Genomic DNA, 12,534 nt, shown 5'->3' with positions numbered 1-12,534 from the left:
TCAGGGACAAGTAATAAGTGATCATACGTAAGACCATAGTTATACTATGGCAAAGTGAAAGTGAAGTACTCAATTTTCCGTGACCGTTCTCTAATTTGATTAAGGATGGTAAGTGACAAATGGGCCCAAAAGAATTAAAGTAAATGGATAAGTGGTAGTGTATTTATATCAGGACGATGTTGTTATTCAAACTAAAGTGATATTTTCATTGCTAAATTGAGAATTTCATAAATGTGTTATTGAATGGTATAATCAATAAACATTGAGTTAAATGGTAAATACGTATTAGTTTTGAATTTGATGTCATTGAATTGTACGTGAATTAAATGGAAATTTCTAGTGATATGATTTAAATTATGAGCATGAGAAATTGCGAATTGAATGAAATGGAAATGAAGCATTAAATTGCATGAGTATGTATCGGGTCTCGCAGGCCCTAATTATTATGATTATAATATTTTGAGGATATATTGTGAAAAGTTATAGAAACATGTTAATTATTTTTGAAAGTTTTAATTTTGATGAAATTTTATAACTCGGTTAAATACGTTTACAAGTGTATGTGTTTTGGTAATGCCTCGTACCCTATTCCGGTGTTGGATACGGGTAAGGGGTGTTACACTCGTAGTTTAAAAGCAGTTGTAGTTTATTTTCTTTTCGACTTTTCATAACTTTCTTGTTTTTCTTCTTGAATCAATTTTGATTCAATAACGTGTTTATTTAATTAAAGTATTCGATTATAATTTTATTTCAATCGAGAGATTTGCTATTTCGTTCCTCATTTTATATTCAATCTACAATTATTCAAATCTCTTTTCTTGTCCGAGTTGGTTTTGTTTTTCACATGGTTTGTTCAATCGAAGTTGGGATTATGAAAAACATGAGTGACTAAATATCTTAGGGGAGATTAACGAGTGGATGAGGATGTGATTAACAAAGAATTTGGGGTTTTTCGAGAAGGATTAGTTGGTATAAATTATGTGTTTTTAAATTGTTAGGCTTGACAACCCTAATAAGTTATCATAAGCTAGAACAAGTCGGAAGATAAGTCAAATTGAGTAAATCGTAATTATCTTGGCTGAGAAAGTGAGGTCGGGAGATAAGCGAATATTATCAACCAATCAATTAGTTAATTAGAGACCGAGAGGTAATAATTAGTTAATCGATTACTAATCCATCTCAAAACCTTAATCCGAAGTTAGTTACAAACCATGAAACGAGTTAATCTTCCTGATTGGTTTATCAATTTAATTAATTTGTTTATTTTTCTTTATTTATTTATTTTCGTTGTTTATTTATTTTTATTGTTCTTAATCTATTTTTATGGTTAATAGTATATAGGAAATAATTACTACTATTTAGACTTATTATTGTAAAAAACATTTTTCATTATTTATTTCATCCTCCTTTGGGTATGATTCTTAGAATACTTCTGGTATTTCGTTGTAAAATTATATTACAGTTTGACCTGTGCACTTACGGACACCGTCATTCTTAACTCTTGTATTTTTGGTGTTATATTTATTCTGTAAACGATAACTCATTTATAGGCAGTCAACACCTTGACATGACACTCTATTAGTAGTTTTGATTTCAACTTTGAGAGTCTGATGTTATACGTCTGGAACACTTACAGGGGTATGACATTAAGTTCCACCGGTGGACAATCTGCAGGTGGTTTTGGTTGTACCAACAACTATACAAGAACGGATGATGTACTCCCTACAACCTCTACCGGTGAAGGGACATCCAACCTTGGACATGCTAGATGGGTTGAGATTGAAGAGGACACTAAAACCAATGACGATCCAATGTAGGAGTCTGGGCTGGATGATTTAGAAATTGCATTATTTTCTAAACCAGAACCGGTTCCAACTGAACCAGAAGATGGGGGTTCAGACGATGAAGGTACGAATGAAGCCGTCGAAGAAGATCTACAATTCAAGGCATACTCACCTCCGACCCATATGCATAATGTAGACCTCTCAGCAAAAGGTGGGTTGGTGTTTTCAGAACTCCCACACAGAATCGGACCATGCGAGTTCTTTGTTGGATGTTGATGATTTAGAAGTGGAGAATGAGTTCTCCTTTAAAGATGCTTTTGTCGTAGCAATGAAGTGTGAGTAAACTTCTACGTTGTTAAATCTCGATCAGAGAAATTCGAGGCGAAATGTGCAATGCAAGATAGTAGATGTCCATGGAAAATCATGGCTTCTATGAAGAAAAAGACGGGGTTATGGACTATCAAGAAATATACCGCTTCGCATACGTGTGTTGTCACGGGTATTGCGTCAAGACTGTTTAATATATGTCTCCAAAATTCAATCTTCCACCTACTTATAAAAGAAAAACATACAAAATTTTAAATTTCAATATAACAATTTAATAATGAAATTAAATTAGATTAAAAATATTATAAATATTCTTTTTACCATTTGCAACTAGAAGACTGAAATGTGTTTGTCATCCAAACGAATAAGAAAATTGACCATTAAGAATTAAAAAATGATTAAATTTCATAATACAAAATTAAATAAAAAATTATTAAGACAATTTTTATAAAATTTGAGAGAATTGAAAGAAATTGAGAGTGAATTGAAAAAAAAATGGAATTGAGGGGTTTCAAATAGGTTTTTTTTTTTTTTACTGTTGGGGGTGGAAAGTAGTTGTTGGAATTCACTCGTTTGGGATAGCCATTGGGAAAAACGCATCCAGTTGGAAGTGTTTTACTGACAAAGCAAGAAAGCGCGTCTAACTAGTAGTGTTTTCCTGCAACATTCACTGAAAATGTGTCCAACTCAACGTGTTTTCTTGCAAAGTATGCTGAAAACGCGTCTAACTTAGCGTGTTTTAAAAAATCGGCCTAATTCCACGAATATTAAAAAAGGTCTAATATGATAAATATTAAAAAAAAAAGCGAAATTTTCTGACAATTCACCTTTTTGTGGTTATGGTTTCTGTCTATAAAAATAATTGATTTTAATATTAAAGTTTTTTTTTTGAAATTTCAGTCTTTTAATTTCTTAACGAGGCAGTAGAAATTTTATACTTTAACGTGAACATACAATTTTAAAAAGAGTGATGGTGTTATGTATTCTTATCAAATTCACAACATAAAAGACAAATTAGTTAAAAAGTTTTAAATATTTTTAGTTATAAATTAAAATCAAGTTAGTGACTTATTTAATTACAAAACTAGCTGTTTTATTATATTAGCCTTGAAATTAAACAAATATAAAAGATAAGGAATTTATGAAAAAATTGCAAAAATATAAAAGGAATATATAAATTTGTAGAAAATTACCAAAAACTATTAAAAATAATAAAAATTACCAAAAATAAAAAAATATAAAATTTGTGGTTTCATTATTACTACCCTTGCCGTTTTGAAGAACTCAAGCAATCATCAGTTCTTACTAAGTGCCCTTTACTCACGCTTTCGTTTCCCTCTCTCTCTCGCCTGCAAAACCTTGAAGTTTGGTATTCAGAACTGCTTCTCTTTACCATTGTAACCCCTGAACTTTGCCGCCATCCCGTTCCTCTTCAGGTAAACCAGCTGAACTATCTTCTAACAAAACTCTATTAATTTTAGCAATTGACAACGAATGTAGAAGGTTACGAATTCGATAACCAAATGGCGCCAACTGTTTGATAAAATTCCCCAGAAGCTTAAGCTTGTACTGCTTTTTTTAGCAGCAAAGAACATAAATTTTTTTCTTAAAATTCATTGGGTGTTGAAAATTTGTTATTATTATTATTATTATTATTATTTTGTTAAGTTTTTGATGTATGGTTTTTTGGATATATAGCGAGGAAGAAGAGAAGAAGGTAGAAAAAATGCTGCCACAGAGACTGAAGAAGACAATCACTGATAACCCCAAGAAGCTTGCTAACTTGATTGACCTTGCAAATCTTCCTTCCCCAGTTAGAGAATTTGTGGGTCAGTCTCAGATTTCACGTTTGGGTTGCTTCTTTCGTGTTTGGTCTTATATCAAAGAGAACAATCTTCAGGTACTCTTAGGTCTATCCTCTGTTCAATCAAATGTTTGTAAACGAATCTTGGAGAGGCTTTATTCACCCATATCTTTTTCCTATTGTTTTGCACTCCCTGGCGTTGCCTGTAGATTATTGAATAAATCTCATGGTTCATTGATAGTTGGGTCTTCCAATTCGTTATTAGCATGTCAGAGTTGGATTGGTAAATTGTTGTGATGTTTAAGTAGGGACAAATAGCCTTCCCCCCCCCCCCGGTTAATATGAGTTTTCAAATGAGTATTTTATCTGTATCAGGTGTTCATTATCAAACATTTGGCATCTTTATATCATTGTTTCCATGAATGATAATGTTTTACTACAATTTGTGAAGATGTGTGTTCATGATGATAATGATATCATCTCTCTACAAGTTTGCATTGTATGTCCCAGGAAATGTTAATCATGTTTTGGATCATTCATTTTATCATAGACAGTCTGATGCTATAAGATGGAATTCATGGGCACTGCTGTTGTCACCACCACTTGCTCTAGAGTCTAGTGGTTCTTAAATGATTTTATTTGTTATGAAGGCTTTCTTATGTATGTTTAATTGTTTATCATGGCTGGCAATTCAGCACTGGGCTCATAAAGTTTGTAATTCTCATTTTTTGGAATCATTCTCTACTCTTTGAACCTTATACTCATAGATTGATTTTGAACTTTTAGTCTTGATGCTCTGGTATATACACAAATTTACCCAAAGATCTCTCAGCATGTCACTTTTTCTTGATTAGGATCCAAACAACAAGAATCTTGTCAATTGTGATGAGAAATTGAGGAGTATTTTATTGGGCAAGCCTCAAGTTGAGCTGGCTGAACTTCCTGCACTTATCAAACTGCATTTTCCTAAAGTGCCAAAATAAGCCGAAGGATTCAAGTTGTGCTGCACCGAGTGTCTCCCATATCTTGTCATTGAAGATCTCTAGCTGCTTCATGTTCTTTTAAATCAGTTTATTATTATTATTATTATTATTATTATTATTATTATTTGTATATGGTGATATTTGATAGTTTGGAGCAAATTTCTTATTAAAATTTAGGCTTTCCTTCTCAACGAAACCTTTTCTTTGAAGGATCTTAGTTTATAATGAAGAACAATTTTATTTGTTAATCTTATTCGAGTAGACAATGTCCATTTCTATGGTGGGATCTCTTAGGAAGCTTTTCTGAATCTAACTGTTTTCTCTTCTTACAGCAATATCGTCTATTAGATTTTGAAATATTGAATGGTTCTTTCTTGCAATTATTTTGCAAAACCACTTATCCAGAATAAAAAAAATTGCAGAACCTCTTAGATCACAACAGAAATAGCTGTTTTCTCTTGGGGGGGGGGTAACTTGCTTGATTTGAAGTTTGAACTTGTTCTTATGTTTTCTCATCTAACATGCATTCATCCAGTTGACTTATTGTTTTCTATATTTTCCTTCATTGGATGTAGTTGAAAGGGCAATAGTAAATATAATGTCTACTAATACTAGTTCTACAACAATGAAGCAGTGCTGCTTTCTTTTACTTTTAGTAATTATTGGAACTCGGCTAGGGTAGTTTTGACCACATAATCAGCCAAAATGGCATTTGTTTTCTCTGTCGGGTGAAAGGCATCCCAGAATACATACTTATTGGCATCTGAACATGTAAATGGGTTCATGTTATCACACAGGTAACTCATCTCGAAGAATCCAGTCCCACAGCATGCTGTTTCTGCATCTTCAAATCCTGTAATGTAGAAAATTTATCAGAAATTTACCATAAGAGGAGAAGTATGTTAAAACACTTGCCTAATTACATCTGCATTCATACTGTGCGCACATAGGTTCAAGAACACATCCAAACACACACACACACACACACACACAGATTGCTTTGCTTTGCCTGAAAAGGTTTGTTTTTATGGTGTTATGGCTCTTTATTATTAGGTGGTATGATATTGCATGGTTTTATGCATGTTTTAAACAAAAAAGTTCATTGGATGAAACTAGTGAATGAGTTCTTGAGGCTTGCTCGAGGCAAGTGACAACATGGGGGGCATGAAAGTACCTAGTTTCTGTCTGGTTTCATATACTTGTATCCATGATTGTGTTTTTGTATATCGGCCTTCTATGTCTTAGTCCATTCATGCTTGAAGTCAAAAGGATCATCTCATGGCCGTAGAGGTAAGCAATGTCTCTACTAAAACGCATGCAAAATCATTTATATTACTGAATATCTTGGGTACGAAGGAAGCCATAATCAGGGATAAGGAAAGGCTTGTAGATGCTAGGATTCCAAACAAGATTTGATATATGCTACCGTTTAAGGGAAGCTGAATGAAGTAACTGCGCTATTTACGGGGTTCAACATGGTTAATTTTACTAGACTAGTTTTGTACATAATATCTGACCCATGTGGATGGCATAAAACAGTAGTTAACCGTTTGGACAAGTTAGGTGATTGGATTCAAGTAGTGGATGTGCTCTTATTCTAGGTATTCTTTTTCTTTATATATGACCTTAGTAACAGTAGTTAACTTTTGTAAACTATCGATAATGGCTTACCAAAGTGACTTGGATTCCGAATCATTTCCATGAGCTTATCGTAGGGGCTTGACATAACCAGATGGATTCCACCAAGCTCCTGTTTCAACTCTGTGACTGTACCCTGTAACTTCTTGTTGAAATCTTTAGCCACATCATTATACTCGTCGATACAGTCACTTCCAAAGAACATATTTGTTGTTCTTTCCAATGGTAAGCATCCCATTGGAGGAAGGCCGCCAATGACTACCTTCCGAGCTCCGAGCTTGTAAAGCTCTCTGATGAAATTGCTGGCAATTCCTATCAGAAAGCTCTGATACTCGTCAACTGAATACTCCGAAGATCTGGTAGGAAAAATGTAGTAGTTCTCTAAAAAGTCATTGGTTCCTATGCTTATTAGGTGCAATGATTCAGAAAAACGTTGATTAGCTTCATCTTTGCCTAGATGTTTTCTTAGCTTGTTCTGATATTCTTTGTAGTACTCCAGTTCCTTCCAAAATGGTATGACAGACTGCAAATTCAAGAAAATGGCTTTTGTAAGTTGTAATTGATGACCTGTTGTCTATAGTTGATTAAATGTACTGAACTAGATTAAAAGAACATGTTGAAACTGAAATCTTTTGTCATTTGTTGCAGGCAAGAATCAAAATGGAATTTAACAACATTCATGGAAAACCTGATGCAAACAAAAATTTACTACTCACTGCATGACTTCTGTTTCACATGGTAAGACGGTTAACTTATCACCAATCCGTAGCTCGACTTACTAGCACATCAGAAGTAGCATTGTCATAACCAGTCCCGGCTGAAGCAAAGGAAACTCCGGTAGCGAAATCTTCTATGTCATACTTCGGGTCCAGATATGCAGGTATGGCTGGCTTGATCCTGAGGGCTTCAGAAATGAAGTCTGTTGCAATCCTTCCATTAGAAAAACGTCCTGTTGGCTGACCACCATAGTAATCCCTGCCATATGGCTCGAAGTTGCTCTTTAGAACTGTAGATACTTGGTTGTTGTTCCCTGGATCCACCGTAGAATCTCCGAAAACGATAATTGCAGGAACTGTTGCCCTTACTTTTGGTATTTGCATTAGGAGATTAACAAAGAAGAACAGTATAACAAGCTTACATGCCATATTTCAGTTTCATTCCAACTTTCCTGGTTTGTATCATAAATAGCAAATAGGTGATTGGTAAAGCTGGTGTGAATGATTTTAATGATGGGAAGACCACTCCTACAATGTGGTATCCAGTAGTTTGAATACTAACATTTACAACCCTTTAATAGGCTGAGGTAGATGAAGTTTGTTGAGAGTTTTAATTGCTGAGAGTAGGTGAGAGGGCATTTGTCTTGAAGCCATTGGACATGAAAACAAAGTTTTGGGTATGGTGCGTGATTGGCTTGGATCAACGAGACTTGGCATATTCCTTGATATATTTAGTATATCAATGATAATGATGGGAGAGAAGCAATATTTCTTTAAGTGTAGATAAATGGTTTTAATTTGGAGTTGGTAGATTGATAATGTATCTAATTAGGAGATGGAAATTAAAGTGAGCTTAAACTATAAGATATTTTAAGAGCTTACCCTCAGTTTAGGAATTGCTAATGAAGTTTAATGTTTTTCTTTTTAAAGTAAATAAATAAAACCCGAGTAAGTATAGATACTTTTGGTTACGTGTTGTGGAACTAAAAGGTGATTGTTTGGAGCTTTAATGGGCATGCAGTAAAATATTCGATTTTCGACTTGGGACTCCCTTTGCTCTTTAAATTTGGTGGGTTTCAGTTAGGTGACAGCATTTATTTTTCACAGCATAAAACACACAACTCCATGCATACACGTTCTTGGGAATTTATCTCTTTTGTTTTGTGGAGATTGAAATTAAGAATTTTTTGTCGGGTGTGAATTAAATGTAATGAGAAAGTAGGAGCCAAATGCATGATTGCTAACACCTTTGGTATAAACAAATAGAAATTTAGTTAGTTAGGTTGGAGTTTGAGACTAATTAAGTTGCTTGTAGTCTTTCTCTAATATAAACAACACAGCATTGAAGACCATTTCGCCTTGGGACATTGGATTGAGAATCACGAGTCATTTGTGACACGCACCACTGCTATATCTCTACTTTTTCCTCTTTGAAAAGGAAAATGGAGATTTTTGTGTGTGTGTGTGTGTGTGTGTGTGGAGGGACGTGCTTAATAAATTCTGAAAACAACAACTGCATTCATTGGTCCATAAAGAAATTAGTGTCTCGTTTCCCATAATAATGGGGTTTAATAAATGCAGGTTCCTGGCGGTGGCTGTCCCATTGAAACGAGCTGTTTCTTTGTGGGAAGTTCTAGAGACAACCTTACTTGCATCCCAAACCAGTTCCTGGGGTAACACCAACCTAAGGTCTGTATCTTTTTGTAATTTTTTTATTTTTATTTTTAAAATTTTATTTATTTATTTATTTTCAAAATTTAGATCCACCTATTAATACTATTAAAATTATTTTATTAAATTCAAGTTTATTAAATATTAAATATTAATTATATTACTATTAAGTGTTTTTATTATTATTTTAAAATGTCGCATTGATAAATTTAACAAATTGAATCTAGATTTTAAAATTTAAAATTTAAAAAACCTAAATTTCTTCCAAATTTGTAAAGAGTACAAGAATCTATAACATATTTTAACTTAATCTAAATTTACACGGAAGATTAATCCTAACTTTTTTTTTAAAAAAAGTCCTATTCATTTAGACGAATCAATTTTAAATTTCATAATATTTATGCTTTATTCAAGTTTACTATACACTTTTTCTTACTTAAGTATTTGAACTTTATTCTATCTCATTACTTAAACTATTGCTTTATTATAGTTTTTGGCCCCAAAAGTTAATGGTGTGAAAGGTGGTCCACTCAACTAATGAGAACATGCCATGTGTTAAGCATTGATTGATAATGTGGTTGTTGACCAAACAAAAAAAATTATAAAATTTAATTTTTTAAAGAAATCTTAAAAAATTAATAAAATAAATAATGAACTTACACAAGTGGTGGTTCATTAATTTCAGGACAATCATTTGTCCAATTTCATTTTGAACACGATTGATAATAATATAAAAATGTAAAATGTTGCAAAAATTGTTCAAAATTACAAAAAAATATTATTGAAAAATTAATTTTTTTAAAAAAAATACCCTTTTCAAATTAAAATAGTACTAAAAAAATGGATTTTTTTTTAAGTATGTCTATGTTTTTATGATTCAAGTTCGTGATTACCTCTCTCAACAATATCATTTCCAAGGTTCAAACCCATGTCTCCTCTTGATATTTCTTTGTTTTTTTTCATGACGATAAAGAAGACATTTCCTCTTGATATCTTTTTTTAATTTCACATTTATTTTTCTTTTCATTTAATTATCCAAACAAACCTAATTATTTAATTGCCTTATTAAGGGTCTTAAAACCAACCATCTCCAATGATTTTTTTTTCTTTTTCATTTTTTTTGTTACAAAAGAGGGCTAAAGTCTTGATCAAACTAAAGTAATAGTTCTCAGAAAATCAACCCTTTTCATATTCGCCTTTAGCAGGTGAATGGTGCTATGAGGAGGTTGGTAAAAAGTAGAAGTTTTTCCTCCATCAGTAGACTCCTTGTAACACCCCTTCCCTGACCCGATCGTCGAGTCCGAGTTACGAGATGCTACATTTGTAACCAAAGCAACTACAACAAGCTTCAATACAATTCAATCATTTTAGCATGCTCATTAGTATAAAACACATTTTCAATATGATACAAAAACATTTTATGTTCTTATACGAGCTTATGAAAGGTCTTTTACTAATTCAAGGTCGATTAATGACTAAATTTTAAAGTTTTCAAAATTTGCAAGTTGACATTGCGACATCATTAGTCAATGAGTTATGTTATGACTTCAAACATCTCAACGTCGCAACGTCACTCACTGTCGATCCATGTCACGACGTTGGGGACTTGTAGTTGCAACGTCACCACTGTTTTGGCGAGATTCACTTTGGTACACATTTAATACTTTCAATCAAACACATTTTTTTTCTTACAAACACATGCCTATACCAATTTCATCTATGCATCAAATTATCTCAAACCATACCAAGTTGAGTTTATAACACATTTAGAATCCCTACTCAATTGGCACCAAACACATGATCAAAACCTAACTCATTCAAGCCATTCACCAATCTTAATCTATCAAATTGCCATATTTCCAAGTTCAAACATATAAGGTCCATGTAAGCTTTAAAAATTGAGGATTCAAAAGGCATTGATATGATCACATTAGACTTATATTAGACCATATATAAACTTAGCAAACAACATAGTCTTGGCCATTAACATAACATAAGCAATCATAATTAAGGATGACCATTACAAAACACAATGATCCTATATACATAACACAACTTTAGGAACCAAAATAAATATATTTCTATCGTTTCAATGATAGTGTGAGATTCGTAAAGATTCGGTTTGAGAGTTTCGCAAGTTGTGATGATCTACAAGTAGGAGAAACAACTAGAGTGAGCATTTAAATGCTTAATAAGTTCAAATGGAATTAAAACACTTACCTTGCTCATAGGTGAGCATGATATAACCAAAAGTTAGGCATACATTGTAATACCCCCTACCCGTTTCAGTCGCCGGAATAGGATACGAGGCATTACCAGATTTTACTAAATTAATTTTTCTGTTATTACAAGTTTAATTACTATTCATTTATCGAATCATGTCATGACGTCCCTTGGATGGGCCTCCGAAGCCCAAAACATACATCAGGACTAAACTGATATTAAATCGAAACCATAAGAAATTTTTCGCAAAATTTCAAAGTTATACTTACTCTCGCCATACCAACAGTTAAGTTACAAACATTCATTTCTATGTAATATTGGTATTTAGTCTATACATGTCATTCTTTCAAAATAAGTCATTTTCTAATACCAAAAGATATGGGTTGATAGTGTGATAAAGCTCTGACTAATCTCCAACCTTCGAGCTCCCGAGCACTACAAAATAGGGAAAAAAGAGAACGGGGTAAGCACATTGTGCTTAGTAAGTTCATGCAACAAGAATTATACTTACCATATTATACACCTATCATTTAATAACACAAGCACACATCCAATTCACATAAACATATACCTATCACATACAAACTCAACTTTTGCATTAGTTAAGTAAACATCATATAAATTCATTACAAAGACAAATGATTGATGAGCTCATCAATTCCATATTTTCCATTCCCTTGTTATTTTTCCATATTTATCCCATTGAATTTCTCGGAATTTCGATGGATTTTCAGAGGTACACTTTAGTGTACAAATCCGGGTCCGTCAATTCATATTCATGTGCGCACATTTCCATTTCAGAGAGCACACTCCCGCGAACCTCATCCTTACAGCGGGATTACCAGTCCAGGCTAAATCCCCTGTAATATAAACTCATAGAGTATTATCGGGATTACCAGTTCAGGCTAGATCCCCTGCAACGACAATTACTCTAATGAGTTTGGATCTAAATTACCAGTCCAGGCTAAATTCAGACCCTAATTTGGATTACCCGTCCGGGCTAAATCCATTTTCCACATATTCTTCGGGAGGGTTATATCAGGATAGGATCACCTGTTCGGGCTAGATCCTTTTTACCGTCAATTCCTTTTCAGAGATCCATCGAATTTTCCTTCATTCAACTGAGATTTATTTTCTCTTTTCATCAAGAATATCAATACTTCATCAATTATCATACAATAAACATCTAAATCATATTCACATCAAGAAAAATATATTTCAAGCATTTAAGAATATAATTCAAGTTACACAAACTTACCTCGACACTTGTTCGTAACAAAAAATCTACTAATCCCGAACTTTTTCTTTTCCTTGATCTTGCTTTGTATTTGAATTTTTCGGATCTAAATAAATAAATTTAATCATTAATCTAATACTTTTCATGTTCA

The 12,534-nt window shown here is 33.1% G+C and overlaps 2 protein-coding genes across 2 annotated transcripts; one reads left to right on the top strand and one right to left on the bottom strand.

Annotated features, from left to right (window-relative positions):
• The first annotated feature begins 3,381 nt into the window (after positions 1 to 3,381).
• LOC107920801 (upstream activation factor subunit UAF30) lies at positions 3,382 to 5,146 on the top strand. The gene is made up of 3 exons (XM_016850658.2): positions 3,382 to 3,547; positions 3,810 to 4,011; positions 4,770 to 5,146. Exons 2-3 carry the CDS (start codon positions 3,838 to 3,840, stop codon positions 4,896 to 4,898), a joined length of 303 nt encoding a protein of 100 aa, XP_016706147.1. The 5' UTR covers positions 3,382 to 3,547; positions 3,810 to 3,837; the 3' UTR covers positions 4,899 to 5,146.
• A 234-nt stretch (positions 5,147 to 5,380) lies between these two features.
• On the bottom strand, positions 5,381 to 7,830 carry LOC107920800 (GDSL esterase/lipase At4g26790). Its single transcript, XM_016850657.2, has 3 exons — positions 7,316 to 7,830; positions 6,570 to 7,059; positions 5,381 to 5,751 (listed from the first exon to the last, which is right to left on the bottom strand). The coding sequence occupies exons 1-3, from the start codon at positions 7,679 to 7,681 to the stop codon at positions 5,558 to 5,560; spliced, it is 1,050 nt and encodes a 349-aa protein (XP_016706146.1). The 5' UTR covers positions 7,682 to 7,830; the 3' UTR covers positions 5,381 to 5,557.
• Between the last annotated feature and the right edge of the window lie 4,704 nt (positions 7,831 to 12,534).

The sequence above is a fragment of the Gossypium hirsutum genome, chromosome D13, assembly GCF_007990345.1.
Source record: "Gossypium hirsutum isolate 1008001.06 chromosome D13, Gossypium_hirsutum_v2.1, whole genome shotgun sequence".
Classification (NCBI taxonomy): Eukaryota; Viridiplantae; Streptophyta; class Magnoliopsida; order Malvales; family Malvaceae; genus Gossypium; species Gossypium hirsutum.
The sequence above is the reverse complement of the archived record's forward strand: the minus strand, read 5'-3'. Positions and strand labels throughout refer to the sequence as shown.